This window comes from Lissotriton vulgaris, chromosome 6 (assembly GCF_964263255.1).
Source record: "Lissotriton vulgaris chromosome 6, aLisVul1.2, whole genome shotgun sequence".
Classification (NCBI taxonomy): domain Eukaryota; kingdom Metazoa; phylum Chordata; class Amphibia; order Caudata; family Salamandridae; genus Lissotriton; species Lissotriton vulgaris.
The window spans coordinates 753,828,478-753,847,074 of NC_141694.1; the positions used below are offsets into that span (position 1 = coordinate 753,828,478).

General features: G+C 40.2%; 1 protein-coding gene across 1 annotated transcript in view; it reads left to right on the forward strand.

Moving 5' to 3' along the window:
* MCM9 (minichromosome maintenance 9 homologous recombination repair factor) overlaps positions 1-18,597 on the forward strand; it is a 441,313-nt gene that overhangs the window by 174,738 nt on the left and 247,978 nt on the right. Inside the window, exon 7 of the mRNA XM_086926735.1 lies at positions 10,623-10,742. Coding sequence (XP_086782861.1) covers positions 10,623-10,742 — 120 coding nt within the window. The remainder of the gene's footprint in view (positions 1-10,622; positions 10,743-18,597) is intronic.

Consider the following 18,597-nt stretch of genomic DNA (forward strand, 5'->3'; position numbering starts at 1 on the left):
ACCAAAGTAACAAAACTCAATTTCTTCACAAATATTCTTCACATCTATTTCAGAACCATGCAAAAGAGCAGCACATAATTGTTTAAGCATAATTGCTGGACTCTTAGCATAATACAACATTCTCACTAATTTTCTCACTTTATTATGATGCACTGCTAGCATCCTGAAATGATGAAAAACACTCTGGCATACTCTCCTGGAAAGACAAGCCAGTAAATGACCACGCAAACCTGTCATTTGTCTCACTCTGCAAGGATCTAAATCTTGCAACAACTTCATTTTCTGCTTCAAACTTTTCTTATTAAATGTCCGTATAAAATCACAAAGCAAATTGATGGAAACCTGTCGCACACTGCAAATAGAACTACACTTCCGAATGTACACAGGACCCTTAGGACGTCTTCCTAAAACCTCATCACTTAGCGCCTCTTCTGTCTCTGTTGTCACAAGTTGTTCTTTTTCAACTGGACAACCATCCTTCACTTCATAAGCTCGACCACTGGTGTCAACTGCAAACAGCAAATCATTATCCTGAAAATAACTCTCCTCATTAAAAAATGCCTCACAACTTGAACTATGCATCCATTCTCCGGAAAAAACTTCACAAAAGTTAGTACGATTTACTACTCTCTTCCATCTACTTTTTGTTTTGAAATCAGAAATTACCTTGCTTAGTTTCCTAATTCTATTGATTACCAAAATAAACAACTTTCGCTTAATTTCAAAAGCATGATCAATAATTTTCTCTACATTTTTCTTCTTCTTATAAAATGCCGCTTTCTGTTGGCCTTTCTTAATATTTTTTAATAAATTAACTATTATCCTGTTACGGAACATTCGATTTCGAATGTCCCTAAACTGTTGTTTCCTTCTACTATCATGCACAGAGTTATCTCTTCCTCTACCAGTAACATTTTTGATGGCGCTTTCCTTTCCATTTAAATTACTTTTCTTTTTCTGAACTGAAACATTTTTAGGATAAATACTTTTTTTTCTAAAAATATTTCTTAAGAATGATTTTGTGCTCTTACCCGGAGCTTTCTTGGTGTTTTGAAAAGTATTTGGGGAAGAGGACTGCTGCGATAAAACATCATCCTGCTGTCTTTGACGTTTTCTAGCCTTTCTAATACGATTTTTCGTTGGCATTTTTCAAATTAAAAAAAGATCTGCAGTTGAATCTGTGGAAAAATATAATAAAAAATGTTATTAACCACTATTACCAAACAGTAAATGAATAACAGTCATCTAAAACTTAATGCCCTACTTATTATTTAACATAGCAAATCTTTTGCACCAGCACTGCATCACAATAATGACACACAATGGTACAAAACAGGCATACAACAATCATAAATCACTCCCTAATATTTTAAATGATTAATTCAGGATGACGATAAGGTGTGACCTATCTAAAGGTTTGTTTAAGCCCAGATCTTTGGACTGGGGTGAATGTGTGTCATTGATCCACATTCGGTCCATCACCTGTTTTGTTTATTTGAGGTGAGGCCAACACATGGTTGCAGATAAGATTTTCACTGAAGAAAACAAAGGAGAAAATACATGTGAAGGCCTACCAATGAAGTAAGTCATTATTTGAAATAAATTACATTTCTGGATATGTACTGCTAGAGCTTCCTAGGTTGTTTTGGGTCATATTTATAAGGCATTTGAGTGTCTATTATGCTATTTTACCCTTTTTAAATGGAAAGCGTTCTTCATGGTGCAAATTTCTTGTAAATACGCTCCCACCTGCGGTTGGCAAATTTAGATTTTGATTATGCCCTTACACCATTTTTGGGAAATTATTAACATGCCTATGTAACTCCCATAATCAAAATCTAAATTTGCCAACCGCAAGTGGGAGCGTATTTACAAGAAACTTGCCCCATGAGGTACGCTTTCCATTTAAAAAGGGTAAAATAACATAATAGACACTCAAATGCCTTATAAATATGACCCAAAACAACCTATGAAGCACTAGCAGTACATATCCAGAAATGTAATTGTTTTCAAATAATCGTTTTTAAACACAGCATATAAATCAATTGTATACCTGCATTCATGAAGAAATGACTGAAAATGTCCTTGAGACACATGAAAGCGTTTTCTGGAATGCCCCAGCACCATTTTTGGGATATTATTAACATGGCTATGTAACTCCCATAATCAAAATCTAAATTTGCCAAGCGCAAGTGGGAGCGTATTTACAAGACACTTGCCCCATGAGGAACGCTTTCCATTTAAAAAGGAAAACATAACATCAAAGACACTCAAATGCCTTATAAATATGACCCAAAACAACCTATGAAGCTCTAGCAGTACATATCCAGAAATGTAATTGATTTCAAAAATCGTTTTTAAACACAGCATATAAATCAATTGTATACCTGTATTCAAGAGGAAATAACTGAAAATGTCCTTGAGACACATGAAAGCGTTTTCTTGAATGCCCTAGCACCATTGTTTGGACATTATTAACATGGCTATGTAACTCCCATAATCAAAATCTAAATTTGCCAAGCGCAAGTGGGAGCGTATTTACAAGACACTTGCAAACACAACAAGTGATGGACAGAATGTGGATCAATGTCACACACTCACCCCAGTCCAAGGATCTGGGCCTAAATCCATCGTTATTTTGCACTCCACACCACCCTGGGTCACATTCGGTCCATCACCTGTTTTGTTTACAAGACACTTGCCCCATGAGGAACACTTTCCATTTAAAAAGGAAAAAATAACATCAAAGACACTCAAATGCCTTATAAATATGACCCCAAACAACCTATGAAGCTCTAGTAGTACATATCCAGAAATGTAATTGATTTCAAAAATCGTTTTTAAACACAGCATATAAATCAATTGTATACCTGTATTCAAGAGGAAATGACTGAAAATGTCCTAGAGACACATGAAAGCGTTTTCTTGAATGCCCTACCACCATTGTTTGGACATTATTAACATGGCTATGTAACTCCCATAATCAAAATCTAAATTTGCAAAGCACAAGTGGGAGCGTATTTACAAGACACTTGCAAACACAACAAGTGATGGACAGAATGTGGATCAATGTCACACACTCACCCCAGTCCAAGGATCTGGGCCTAAATCCATCGTTATTTTGCACTCCACACCACCCTGGGTCACATTCGGTCCATCACCTGTTTTGTTTACAAGACACTTGCCCCATGAGGAACACTTTCCATTTAAAAAGGAAAAATAACATCAAAGACACTCAAATGCCTTATAAATATGACCCCAAACAACCTATGAAGCTCTAGTAGTACATATCCAGAAATGTAATTGATTTCTAAAATCGTTTTTAAAAACAACATATCTGTTTCAGCTTACATAAGAGACCATGGAATGGGCTCCATGTACAACAATAACTTGTGTTACTGCATGCCAGAATGCTACACCGAATATGCAATTACAATTTCTCAAAGAAACAAATTCTATTTGTATATCACTAGAGACAAAACCACATTTTAAAAACACAGCTTTCTTCATCATTTTCTCCTTAAATCATACTATTCTCTATCTAAATTAAATAAATCTTTTCTCACCTTAGCAAATATTTTTTGAGTTTTGAAAACAGTCTCAGAAATACACCAAATTGTCTTCAGCAGAAGAAAAAGGATGCACTCCAGAGGCTGCAGCTATTGAAAGCACAGAAATACAGATATTCATTTCACATATCTCTCATATTAGCCAATCATAACTCTTCCCTCACTTTTTTCAAATCAAAACCCTTCCCCCCCTCTGCCCTCTCTGCCTTTTTTCCATAGCAACCACCTCCTGGAAGACCTCTCATGTTTGCAAATTCACACAACAATGTTTCAATTGAACTCTGAACTCTCAGTGCACCTGCGTATCCAGTGCAATCTTTCATTAAATGTTTCTTCCTTGACCATTCAAATTACATCTTTCAAAGAACACATCCATGCACCCTAACTTTCTGTTTTCAGAAATGGAAATGCACCAATCACTGCTAATGATTCATTAGCATTGGAAATCCACAGTTTTTTTTCTTTACAAACTCCTACTGTTTCAACTGCCCTTTCATTACCACACTTCATCTGACTGCAGAACAACCTTCTCCCACCATGTTTAAGGTCTGGATTGTTGGACATAGTTACATCCACTGGGCTCAAAGGTATGCTGAGAACAGAAATTTACCTAACCTCAATTTACAGGATGTGGAAATTAAGTGGTTGGGCCAAAGAGGATTAAAATGTCACCAATTGATACCATTGGTGAAAACCTTTATGCATTTGCCAAAACCTGACCTGTTAATAGTGCACTGTGGAGGTAATGATTTGGGCACTTTGACTGGGGTAGGTCTGGAAATGCTTTTAAAGGACACCTTTGAGCAATTAATGGCACTTTTTCCTCAAACTGCCTTGGTATATTCCAATATATGCCAAAGACAGAAATGGAGGTGGTCCAACCAATTTTGTCCACAAATTGAGAAAGCGAGGAAGCATGTAAACAAATCTGTTTCAGCTTTCATGAGAGACCATGGAATGGGCTCCTTGTACAACAATAACTTGCGTTACTACATGCAAGATATCTACAGAGGAGATGGAGTTCACTTCTCAGATGAGGGCAACAGAATTTTCATTCTGAATTTAAGACTGTGCATTGGTACCTACTTATAAGTACCTAAATGTACCATAAACCCAAAAGCTCTTCTCAGAGCTACCCTTCATCTGATCACACACTTTTATTATTTTTTTCTAACTTTTTTCTGTAATTTTCAACAAACTACGCTCAAAGAGCGCTATCCGGTACGCGAACTGGAAGCTAACCGCGCAAAATTTCAAAAAAAAAGTTTTTTCTCCGCACATATGGTCCTCCTCAGCCACCCTCAGAAAACCTAGGGGGTCAAAATACTTGTACCATGCCCCCTTCTACCCATTCAGAACATTATTTACCCTCCATTTTATACCTTGATTCGACCGAAACACAAAATGGTGGACTCCCGTTACGCTCCTAGTTCGCGGACCGGACCGCTTTCCGGGAAGCGGTCCAAAAAAAAGGTGGGAAAGTAATTTACAGAAAAACGTCTAGAGACACTCTCACCAAATATAGATTAGCTCATACTACATAACAATCCCTTTCATTCTCACAAATTTGATTGAAATTTCATTTAGCCATTTAGCCTGTAGACCTCTCTAAGTACCGTGAGGTAAATTACTTCACAAAACACATCTGAAGTGTTGGAATTGACAACCAATGAAAATGTTACTTTCATTTTCTACTTTTATTACCTGACATTTGATTGGTTATATACCTGAATATATATAAAGGAAGAGAAGAAAACACAGCCATTTTGACTGCTACTTCTTGTTGTACATCACATTTGAATAGCTACCAAACACCTCAACTTGTTTCTAAAGGTAAGTTGTTATTTTTAAAACTGAAGTATATTGTGCACTATAACTTAATATGGTAGACTTTTTCTGATAGATATATACTATCCCTCTGTAGTAGTTATGTATTTAGATAGACTTCTCTGTTATAGTTATGAATGGAGTTAGGCTTGTCTTGGTTAAATCACATACACTTTTTTATAGTCCTATTTCCACTCTGATACTATACACTGCCAAAAGAAAGATTCACTGATAAAAACTGCCTATCTAAAATTAATCCCAACAGTGCCTTATCTCTACTAATATATATTTTTTTAATCATAATTTCAGGCAAAATGGAAGGCGAGCAACAAGTTAAATTTTCAATTGTACTGGAGGAGAGCAGCCAAGAAAAAATTGATGATTTCATGGATCAAAGTAGAGACCAGGAACTACTGCAATGTGTTGAAGCAGTGGATAACCTGCTTCAAAATGAGAACATGTTACACCCTATATTCAATTTTGAAATTTCTGACACTGAAATGTTAGAAACTTTAATGGATTATGAAACACAATCAAAATAAAAAAAAAAACTTTAAAAATAAAGAACACAAAAAAAAACAACAAAAACAACAAACAATTAACATACAGTATTTGAAAAGTGTATCATTCTATTATCCTTATAGTACGCTGCCCAGAACGCTTTCGGGTTCGCGTACTAGGCGCTCATCACGCAAAAAAAATTTTTTTATTTTTTTTTGACCCTGCTGGGCCCTTTTAAAACCTCCACATAAAACCTAGGGGGTCAACGAGGATCTACTATGCCCCCTTATGGTAATTTCCCCCTTTGTTTTGGCCTCCTCTTGTCTCTCGATCCTACCGAGAGACAAGATGGAGGCCGCTCCGGACTGTTTAGAATGTTGACAGACACCGGAGAACCAATCCGCTTCGCATCGCAAAGTTCCGATACGCGAAAAGTACGCGAACCGGAGCGCTGTTACAGATATATATCTTACTTTGAACGTTAATTTCTCAAAATCCACTGAAGCACATATATTGAGACCTAGCAAAGGCACATCGGGCTAACAGTCCCTACAATTTTGCCAAGTTTCGTGTAAATCCATTCAGCCGTTCGAGCTAAAAGTGAGTCCAACCGCCCTATGGAAATTAACATGGGAAAAACGCGTTTTGGGACCCCCCTTTTATCTCAGCCCCCCCTTGCCGAAACCCCCCCAAATTTCCAGGAGCTGCTCAGAAACAAAATGTGCCATTTTCCTGAAAATTTCAGCCAATTCCGTCCACAAACGCAAAAGTTATTAGACATAGAATTTTCAGAAATCCCATAGGGAAAAAATCCTAACTATATATACCTACTGGCGACCGCCAGTAGGTAATATATATATATATATATATATATATATATATATATATATATATATATATATATTGCAGTATCCCCTTAGAGATATCCTTAAATCGTATATACAAAGTGCAAAGTTTATGTACAAAATATTTTGGGGCACACGGTAAAACAAGACGAGCAATGAAATGGCTGACCCTTCCTATTGAGAGAGGAGGGCGTGCAATTCCGGATTTTCTGTTTTATTATTATGTTTGTTTTTTACAAAGAATCAGAATATTGTTGACGGGAGAACAAATTGAGGATCCGGCAGAATCCCCGTCGATATTCTATTTATTACTAGGGGAACATGCGAAGGGATGTTTGTTAAAAGAATTGGAGGGGAATTACTACAAACACACCCGATTTAAGGTGCTTGAATCTGTATATAGAGTTTGGAGAAGGATAATGAAGTTGGAAAGAATTGTGTATCATACTCCTTTTTCTGCTGAAAAAATATTACCATCAATATTTTGGGACAATGTAACAAAGGGATGGGGCAGAAAAGGTATGAGTAGAATCGGAGATCTATATGACACCGATGGAATATTCAAATCTTTTTCTAATATTTGTACCAAATTTCATATATCACAGTCATCTTTTTTTAAATATCTTCAAATTAGAGATTTTTGCTTAAAGAAATTAAACAGACCCTGCCCTAATGGGATAATAGAGGCTGTCCATTAAAAAAAAAGATAGGCATGTTATATCGATTGCTGATGGATTATAAGCCAGATGACCTGAACAAATATAATGTATACTGGCAGAATCAACTAGAGGAAACTGATTTGAATATTGCGGATTATATCTTGATGGCCAAGGATATATGTTTGTCTGCCAATTTGAAAGCGCAGGTATATAAGACAATATTCAGTTTATACTATATCCCTAAACGCATGGCAACATGGGGACCTATGTATGATGGAAAATGTTTTCGATGCGGAGGGGAAGATGCAGATATTGTTCATGTTTTCTATAAATGCTCGAAATTATCTTCCTTCATATCAAGCATAGAAGAATGTATCTCCTTGGTCATCCACCACCCGATTAAAATATCCCCAGCACTTATGTTAGTAGGGGGAGGGCAAATCGTGAATGAAAATGAAGACATTTGTAAATTTAAAAATTTCTTATTTATGGCTATGACTATAGCTCAATTATGTATAGCTACAGAATGGTTACAACTTGAAGCACCGACGTTTGAATTCTGGAGAAGGAAAATGTTTAATATATATGAATTAGAATGGAATTTGTAGCTCTGAAGGGTATTAGAAAAAAACGATTGGGTATATCGACTTGGGGAATACTCAAAGAGTACTTAGAGGATTAATCGTTTTCTTTTTCATAGGGAACCCATCCTTCCCACCTACCTGCCATAATCACATATTATTGTAAAAGAAGATATTGATTGTTTAATGTCATATAAAGCTATGAACGAACTATTTGTATTGTCAAATGACCCAACGATGGTAATAAAATAAATTAAAAAGAAAACATTGGACATCTGCTTTGGTCTGCTTCATCTACTACCATGAACATCACAGTAGATAGCAAATACAATTTAAAGTTTATATTTAATTGCAAAAAAGTATAAATACATTCTAAATGTATTCATTAACATCTGTAACAAAATGACCAAGCACCTTTCCAAGTTTAAACTCCACTAATTGCAGTTATGTCACAAAAGGAGATGAAATATGTCATCCCTACATTGTACAACTGAGCAAATTTACTCAATCCATAACCTGCAATTTTAAATAAATGTGTTCCTTTTATGCCCATGCAGAATTTACTATGCTGATGATGAACAAAAAGCCAGATTTAGCCAGATTCAATACAGGACCAAAAGGCCAAAATATCATGTGGCTAGATATTTTTTTTAATACATATATAATATTAACCAAGAAGGAACTCTGGTGCCACAGACCATATATGAACTAACTTAGAGGAGTCAGTGGAAAACAATTATCACCCAGGTAAACGTTATAGTTGTGCACAATGAGACTATGAACAGAACACAACAGAGCAAGAAAATATGCTACCAGATGGGGGGGTGGGGTGCTCAAAGTGGAACATGAAATATCAATGGAGTCAATGGATTTCGTTAACATGTAACGCTCTAGTCTAAGTGCCCTCTGAGACTTTATCAAGAAGCTTGGTTTGCAAGGTATTGAACTTATCTGCAGATACTGGCCTACATGACTTATGAATTCTTTAGAAAGACAGCTATAAAAGAGCATACATTTTCTGAATTTGGTAATTGATGAGGATGGCAGCTACCCAAACTTGTTAGCAATGCTGTAAAACATTTCTGTCTGTTATTTCTGTAGATAACAGTGTTGAACAGGATTGTAATTCTCCGGATAAAAGCACCAGTTGAGTCCAAAAATGCCTTGAGTAGAATAATTATTTTGTACTGTTGGTTGTAAGGGAGTTGGGCATTTCTTTATTATCAAATAATTCTGATACTTGTGTTCTTTCACAATGAGAACACCAAACACTCTTTATCCGATTCACCTATTTCCAGAAGTGACTGCCAAATAGAGACAATTGAAGACTGCCATGATTCTCATACTGCCTGTGGTAATGGTAGTTTCTGGAACTACTTCAGCTGACTATTAGGGGTCACACTTTGTGGCCTGGTTCTTAAAGAACAAAATCTCCCACCCCACTATGCCATCACTGAGCTTCACTAACTGGATCCCTAGTTAATGCAGTATGGCACCTAAATATTATTAAGAAATATATGAATGTCCTAAGAGTTAAAATTACCTTCCACTGGCTCTTCCTTTGTGTTTAAGTGGTCAGGCTTTGTATTTGGTGCTTAAAGAAACAGGTGGACCTCGAGAACTTGCCAAGAAGGGAGAGTACTACTTTTATTTTACCAATTCCGCATTTCAATTTTCTTCTCTTAAATTATAACTGGCTTCCTTTACTGCTTACAGAAATTTTATACACATGCATCTTTTCTCACCTTCCTTATGGCCAAATTTGTCACGGAGGGGTCTTAAGGAAGTCTTATGTCTGCATTTTTACAACCAAAAATAAGAAAGGAAACGTTGTTTCTTATAGGCCTTCATTTTTTGGGGGGGCGGTTCTCCAATTACAAAGTGTATTGTAAAAAATTATATGGATGTTTACGTGGAGGTATTCTGATGTCCAAGTTGGAGAACTAGGATGATTAAATGTAGGTAACTTTTTTATTTAAAGTCTGCTCCGTTTTGTGCAGTTAATGTCTTCTATTTCATGCAGTATCTGCCAGTGAGAAATGTTTATGCCAAAATATTGATCGTCTGTACAAAGGAGGATATGAATCTCACTTATGAGATCTCAGTAGAATGTTGCTGTCTAATCTATCCTCTGTCGGTCATCAGAAATATTTTAATACTGGGTACCATGCTTAAAATAATTTTTTGGTGAGGAATTGATTAAATTCCAGCCCTAAAAATGTAGAAGGCATTCATTTGTTTTTTAAAGTATTATATCTTCGGTGCTCAAACAATGCGGAGTTAATTTGTTTGTGAACAACAATCAGTAGGAACCGCTTAGTGAAAGTCTGCTATGACAATGTTTTAAAAATGCAAAAGCCTCTTCATTTATTTCACATTATCTGGATGCAGCCCAAGTCGTCACACTACTTCTGAATTTGTATGATAAAGTGTAGGTGTCAGCAACGGTATGTTACACTCAAACCGTAATCGAACATCACCTCCTTGTGAGGTGTTGCCAGTATTAATTTACCTTGCATACTTGGTGAGCATTAACACAGTAGAATGTTAAATTATTAGCAAGTTTTTCTTGGTATTGTGTGATGTAACAGCTGTTAGAATGCGTCTCCCTTACCCCTAAAAGTCTGTATTTTATCCTAGGAGAATCTCATCTTTTGCTTGTTGGCGACCCAGGCACCGGAAAATCACAATTTCTCAAGTATGCTGCAAAAATTACACCAAGATCGGTCCTTACTGCTGGGATTGGATCCACAAGTGCAGGTATTTAATTGAGTAAAAAAATAATAGAAGCATACTGCTGGCTATGATGGATGCAGAGGTTTATGCTAGATGTAAATTATTTGGACAGTATTGTTTTCTTTGCACAGCATATCTAACTTTCAGTACCAAAAATCCTTTTTTGAACAGCCTAGACTTTTGATGGGGTACGGGTGGGTGTGTACAAGTAAAATGATACATCAACATCACTGTATTTTCCTGGTTGAACAACTTTAAGTGTCAGCCCCACAGTCATTAACAATTGGTGTGGTCATACCCCTCCACCAAATCTAATTGTCACGCAGTCGGCCTCACAGAGATCTGGTCTGATGACCGCTCTTCCTTGGTCGTTAATAAGTCCCATCTAAAGACCACAAAAACATCCTTAGAAATAGCAAGGAAAAGAGAAGGAGAGACTGAGTATTAGATCTACCCGTGGAACATTGCCCAGTGGCCTGGTTCAAATCATTCCTTCAAACACTTAATGGGGACATCACCAACATAACAAATGCCTTTATATCTAAATGGAGTAGTTCCTACGCCCAAATCTCTTGGCAATTTAGAGCCTACCAAACATAAGGAAATCATGGAAGGAGTTGTAACTAGAAAACTCCAAGATTACTACCTCCGCTATGAAAAAGAGATTGGATTCAAATCCGCTAGTTGCATGGAACCGGTCTAGACAAACATTGGACAAAAAAATCAATAACAAAGATTAAAAAACAGTCTTAATACTCCTCAATCTCTGCAGCTTTCAACGTGGTGGGCCATGTAATCCTCTATTGGTTGGAAAGCTGGGCAGGGCTAGCTGGATCTTCCCTGGCTACAGTTGTCATCTAGCCAGTCACAGAATATGAAGTTTGGTGCACTGGAACGGTCCTCCTGACTAATGTTATGCTGTGTAACCCAGTGTTTACTTCCTTGCCTCGTTCTTAGCTGTTATATAAATCTACATAACCCCTTGGTGCAGCTAATGGAACCCCAGAGAGTGAGATTGCAAGTTTACAACCATGACACCCAAATCACTTATGACACTGAAAAGCAGACTGTAGTCCTGTGCTTGTATTCACTCTCACCACTTAATGAAGGAGCACTTTCAGGCATGAATAGAGCTAAAACAGATACCTGGATTGGAAATAACAAACCTCGACTCTATATTCTTTTTGGGTTCCGAACATTCCCATCTACTTCAACAAAGATTAAAAACGTGGGATTCCTCTTTGAAGTGAGCCTCTTGTATATGTCTCATGTCAAGGCTGTAGCAAAATGGGTCAACATTCAGCTGCCCATCCTACAGACAATGTTCCTCTTACTCCAACCAAAAACTTAGTGGGGCTTCGAATGGTTGTGGTTATGGTGTGATAATTACCATGTCATCTTGTCTGGGATCCTAAAGTACCTAATTGAAAGCTTCAAAGCCTGAAATACCAATGAGCCAGAGTATGTCTGAACCGTAGCAATCTCAAATACATTACACCATCTCTAAAAGCCCTACAGTGGCTCTCAGAGGAAGCATAGATCAAGTGTATGGTCCTCTGCACGGTCGACAAAGTGAAATGAGGGTAAATATGGAATTACCTAGGCCCAGTTCCGCCCAATTAGATACTGACAAAGTTCCATTCAGTTACTGCTCATGCCCTAACCCAACTAATTTTCAAATGGTTGAAGCTTGGCTGTATATCCTTTGGGGACTAGAGTCCCAAACTTTAGAATGCTTTAAAACCTCTCGAGAGCTGAACCAAACTAGATGCTCTTTAGAAAGCGATTGAAAATCAAGCTCATCAAACTTGCCTATAACCGACTATATGCACAAAACAGGTTGCAATGAAGATATTGGACAAGGTCTCATCTTCAGATTAGACTATAAAATGCCTTCACCCTATGGACTTATAAATAAGACCCTTCACCCTTCGAAATAACCGCAAAGAGACATGAAATGTTATGCAAAACTTCCCAATGAATTAATACAGAATATTCTCTTGAGATGGCATAAGCATATTTCAAGTTATGTCGCACTTTCCATATGTAATGGGGAACTCATTTATGATATTTTGTACATAATATTTGCAATTACTGTCCAAAATGTTTCAAACGTTGAATAGACTTCTCAATGTTTATACATGCTTAAAGAACTTTGATGAAACTACAAACAATGTGGTACTGTTAATCCGCAATATCTTGGCTTCAGTACTTACATGGCATTCTGACTGCCATGTATTTCAGGCAGTGGGCATAAGGCATGTGCGTATGTGCCCATACCGTGGTGTATCCAATAACCCAGGCTTCAGTACCTATTGGCTATGGCTTTTGGTGCTGCTCCATGCCCTGCCCTCAATTTCCACTGAGCACAACCTGTTGCATTGACAGCAAGTGCAGGCTTTGGTTTTTAGCAAAGTCTTTGACCAGTACAACTGTGCAAAACGCTCTCTGAACACCTAGCATGGCTCTCTCCATAGCATCCATCCAAGCAGTACTGCCTCTGGGTGCTCTTTTTATTTTATTTTTATTTATTTTAAAGGTTTTATATAGTGCTAGCTAGACCCGGAGGTATCAGAGCGCTTTACATGAGTATCAGACCATAATTGCAGGTTACATTGTTACGAAGGTTACACAGTTATTAGAGCCTGGCAACATAGTTACAAGTAAGATCTAGACAAACAAAAAGGACATATACGTAAGGGTAAAAGCAGGCAAGGGGAGAGATTCAGGAGAGGAGGGGGTAAGAGCAGGGGAGGTAGACAGAGAATGGAGGAGGGGAGGGTGAGAGACACAGCATGGAAAGAGGAGGGAGGGGTGACGGGAATACAAACTGATAGACGAGTCAGAGCTGCGTCCAAAGTCCAGTAATCTGTGATCCCAGGGGGAGTGGTATCATTTCCCCATCTCTGTTGCGAGAGGCTCCCTATATGCAGTGGACTCTCTCAGAGGGGTCTCCGAGACTCCAAGACCTACATACTGGGAGTGCTTTGGCAAGGGGTGCCATACCATACCTTAACTGTGAGTGGCTCCCCTAGGCGCTGTGGACTCTCTCAGCGGGTTCGCTGAGACTCTAGAGTAGAAATATTGGATCTTTCCCCAACAAGGGGAGAAGGAGTGCTTAGTCAAAGGGCACAAAAGGACAGGGGGCCAGGCGGTGTAGCGGGCAAGGGGGAAGATTCAGGTGAGAGGGGATGGGAGTAAAGGAAGTAGGACAAAGAAAGAGTGCTAAATGTGAACAGATAGATAGATAGGAGACAAGGAAAAAAAGCAGAGTTACATAAATACGATGAGGGGGGCGAGACAGGGAGATGGGGAGAAAAACTGTGCCAAAAGTCCAGCTGGGTAGGTGACGGTCAGGGGATGAACCAAGGCCGATTTCCTCAATAGCTAAACAGAGCAGCTCCACCGGGCGTCGGACATAGTGTTTGGACTCCGCTGTCAGGATGGAGATCAGGAGTACTTAGAGATTGTTAATTTTGGGGGGGGAGAAACCATGGACTGAATGAATTTCAGACCCATCATGAGGTCAGGCACAGTTCTGGTAGGATTATTAGGAAGATTTCAGCTGGGGGGAAAAATTGTTAAAACTGGTGGCCACGTCGCGGTGGTGCCCACAGCGGCAGTTCTCGCTCCTCTTCTCATCTGCCAGGCCAATAGGGACATTTATGTTGCAGCAGGATAACTCGGTAGGTAAGGGGTTAACGATTTACTTATGGCTTAGGGACAGTTATGTTGCAGCAGGATAACCCTCTAGGTAAGGGGTTAACGATATTCCTTATGGCTGCGGGCGGCTTCTCATCTTCAGATTACGGCAGGCCAAAACCGCATCACTAGGGGGCCACGATGTTGGCGATGGAGTAGCCCCGGTGGTCAGATAATGCTCAAATGGAGGAGCGGGCCAGGGAGGGGGTGAGATAATAACCAAGCCCCAGGGATGCTCTTAATCCGACATGGGGCTGTGTAACAAGAGCGTGTAGCGATAGCGAAATGACCAGTGTCCCCAGATTTACCACAAAATCTGTCTGTACCTTCTGCAACATCTCGCAGAACCATCAGGCTCCAGAGCGGCAAGTCCACATCTTCCCTCAGCAAGGTCGTCGCCTGGGGGGCTCCAACATGAGGCGGGGGCTATCCAGCGGCACACCGACCATCAGTTACTGACTCCTCACCACCCATAGAGTAAGGACTGCTCTTATCTCTCAGTGCTCTCAAGAACACTTACTTTCACCTCACGTTGAGTAATATGGAACAAACTCTAATACAGTGTAAACAGGACACACCCACTCACCTCCCACAGTTTAATAACGGACTGACGCCTTAACTCCATCACAGAATAATCAGGGACAGGGTCCTCACCTCCAAGAGAGACAGTTCCCTCGGCAGTGTACCTAAAAACATATCTCTCTTCATCCACATTGTAAACAGACCTTTCACCACATAATCCAAAATAGACCTTCGCTACAGTGTAATCAAGGACAGCCCCTTCACCTTACACAGCATAACTAGGGGCCTCTTTCGCATCTTCATGACTGAGGCCAACTGTTTATCCCCCTTGAAGCGGCCTGATGCATGCCCTTTGTTGGTAGTGGACCAGACGTGTGAAAGATGGTCCCACACGTATTCTGGGCCTCAGCAAATGAAGTCAGATAGGGTCCAAAGACTTACAAACATGGGACCACCAGTATAGCTATCGAGCAGCTGCATATAGAGGGTGTAGTGAGAGCCAGGCAGCGACTGAGGCAGAGAGGTCTCCCTAGACTCACACTGCTTCCGGACTTCAGCTCTGCGGCCGAGGGCCTCTTCCTCACAGTCAGCCCAGGGTTGTGGCCGGAGCATGGGGGTAATGGGGACACTCTTGCCTTCCGATACCATTGCGATCCCAGGCGATTCAAACTCGCGCCAGACGACAGCACCAAGGGGCGAAGATCGCCGTGTTGACTGCTTGTGTCTTCGTCAGGACTCGGGGGGTTTACAATACCAATGCGTTGAGCTGGGAGCCTCCTATTTTAATTGCAGGGTTGTTGCCGTAAGGTCTGAGCGGTTTTGCAGATGGCCTTTAGAAAGCGAGCTAAACTGCCCACGAGGCCTCTCATGAAACAATGTTGCAAGGCAGTCTAGTAGGACCGGGCGGTGATTCTTATTTCCCAGCGATGGTGGAGAAACCGACTGCAAGGAACTAATCACCGACGTGTTCCAGTTGGTGAGTTCCAAACCCGACTCAGAACTCACGGTAGGCGAGCAAGGGGGTTCTCATAGAGCAGCAAGTCACGCTCCGTTATCTTGAACCGGCATTCGCAACCTATCCAGGCCGTTTCAGTCCAGCAGCCAACCTCACTTCTCCGCTTTTGATGTCACCCCTGTCGTTCCCCCTGAGTGCGGCTCCGTGTCTGGGGGGACCTCACCCAGACGATCACGCAGCAGGAGTCAGGACATGCACAACGCCCCAACCCTGCAAGCAGTTTCGTGACCGAGGGGCGAGGTGGCTTCAACTCACCTCGTCGATCTCACAGCAGCAGTCCGATCAAGGGAACCAAGCCACAGCGGACCTGCAAACCCGATTCACCCAGGCGGCCTCCACAGCAGCCTGCAACTATAGAGACACCTTCAGAGTGCCGGACGGTCCATTTAGATCTCCGCTCGGTCCGTGCCACAGCAAACTCCACTGCTCATTAGTTGCAAAACTCGAAGAGTACAACTCATGCCAGCCCGAACGGGGAGACTGATCACGTACCAGCAGGCCTGCGGTCCGTGCCACAGCAAACTCCACTGCTCATTAGTTGCAAAACTCGGAGAGTACAACTCATGCCAGCCCGAACGGGGAGACTGATCACGTACCAGCGGGCCTGCGACAGCGAGCCCGACCAGCCAGTTGAACCTCCGCGACCACCCACAACGATGGAGAGGCACCCACAGCATGTCGGACGGCCACCAGGAATCCCAGCTCGATCAGCGTGGTCTGCGCCCCACCGACTCCTGCAGTCCACTAGATGGGCCTCCTCTTGTGTAAAAAGAGCCAACCCAGGTGACTACTGACACATATTTAGTTCCTTGTGATCCGCTATGTGAAGGTTGTTCCTTAGTCCAGGTTTTGAGGGTGGATGGCATTGATTGAGTTGGATATCTTATAGATAAGGGATCCTAAATTCGGGAGCTCTATTTTGGGGCTCCCACTCGGCGGCCATCTTGAGCTGGTAAAGGTTTTGCATTCTCATTTTCTGAGAATTCCCTAGAATGACTTCAATGGAAAATAGAACTTAAAAGACGTATCTAAGAAAAAAAATACCCTTGCCCCAAATAATCTGCATGCTAGAAATGCTTCCTGCACATTTGTCACACAGGACAAAGTTAAAACCAAGCCCAAAAATTATTATTGTGTTCTTCTGTCTGACTGCAATACCTTTGCTGCTTGCTTAGTTAGGGTTAAAAATCAAAGCTATTTTGTCATCCTAAGTGTGCTAGGTGATAAAGAAAATATGCATTACAATTTGCACCTTAAAGCCAAATATAAGGAAGTATGAAAAAGGAAATTATCAACCTCTTTGGCAAGCACAAAAAACTTGGTGCCAGGTTCAACAAATTCACACCTACAACGAGGCATGTCTTGAAGCTCACAGCATGCAATGAAACGTAGCTGAAAACAGTAAGTTAAACACAGCCTTCACCTCCATCTCTTATACCATAGGGGCCCTTGACCCAAATCCTTAGTGCTTTCATCTGGACCATATTTAAACACCTAGATGCTGCTGCTTTTCGTCATGTAAAAATGTGTGGGCTGTGAGAGGTCCCATTGCACCAGTTATTGGGTAAGTTGCCTCTAAAAGATAGAAAAAGCTAGGTGAGTATTGACAACTCTGTAGAATAACATTGTCCTGGAGAGCAGAATCTTCCAAGCTGATGATTTAAGCAACAACGCTTGCAGAATATGGAACCACCTCCTATTTATCTTAAGAGTCAAATGGGAAAAAACTAAGTAAATTAGCAAGGACCCATTAGAAAGACCGAGCACAAGGTGGTAAAACCCTATGCAGTGAAAAGTAATAAAATGTATGGAATGAGTAAAAAGTAGTGTTTGGTGAGCCCTGAATAGAGATAAAACAAAGACACACAAACAACAATTAGGTTTCTAAGCAATGACGCTTGCACAGGCTTAAGCAGCGGAGATTAAAAAACGAGGCATATGATGGCGAGCGGGGCAATTTAAGTTTTGCAACATGACACACCAGCCATATGAAGCAGCATAGAGAAATTCCGTTAACCCTAGCATGTTTCATTAGGATAGAGATCACTCTGAAAACATTACTCCCTGCTCCTCCTTAACAAATGGCAATAATGTAGATAGTATGAAGAACTGAAAAGCCTACAACAAGAAGTAAAATAAAAATTCAACAGATTCAGCTAAGCGGTGAAACAGTAAATATGCAAAACAACATTTCAGTGCTTCAAGTAGATTTTACATGTGTTTTTAAGGTGTGAGATTCGGCAGAATTTAACATATTATTCTAGCAAAAACTAACCGATATTAGAGAAAATATGACATGTTTTGAAGGGACCTAATGTGCATGCAGTAGATATTAAAAAAATCAAAATAAAGCATATAAACAAAATACGATTAATGAGATTTTAAGTCTTGGAACAAATAGGTACACCTCATAAAGAAGTCATGTCACTGTGTAATGAATACGAGAAATAGAAGCAGTGCAATGTGCCAACAGCCTTTTTTGTGACGCAAGATGGAGGGATGGAAAGAATTTGGTGACCACTAGGAAAAAACATAACATTACATATTTTAATTGGAATGTAAAATGTTTTGCCAGGGCCGCTTTTGGTTACCCATCAGGCCCTGTCTCTTAACCGTGTTAAGTTCAGTTGTGAGCTTATT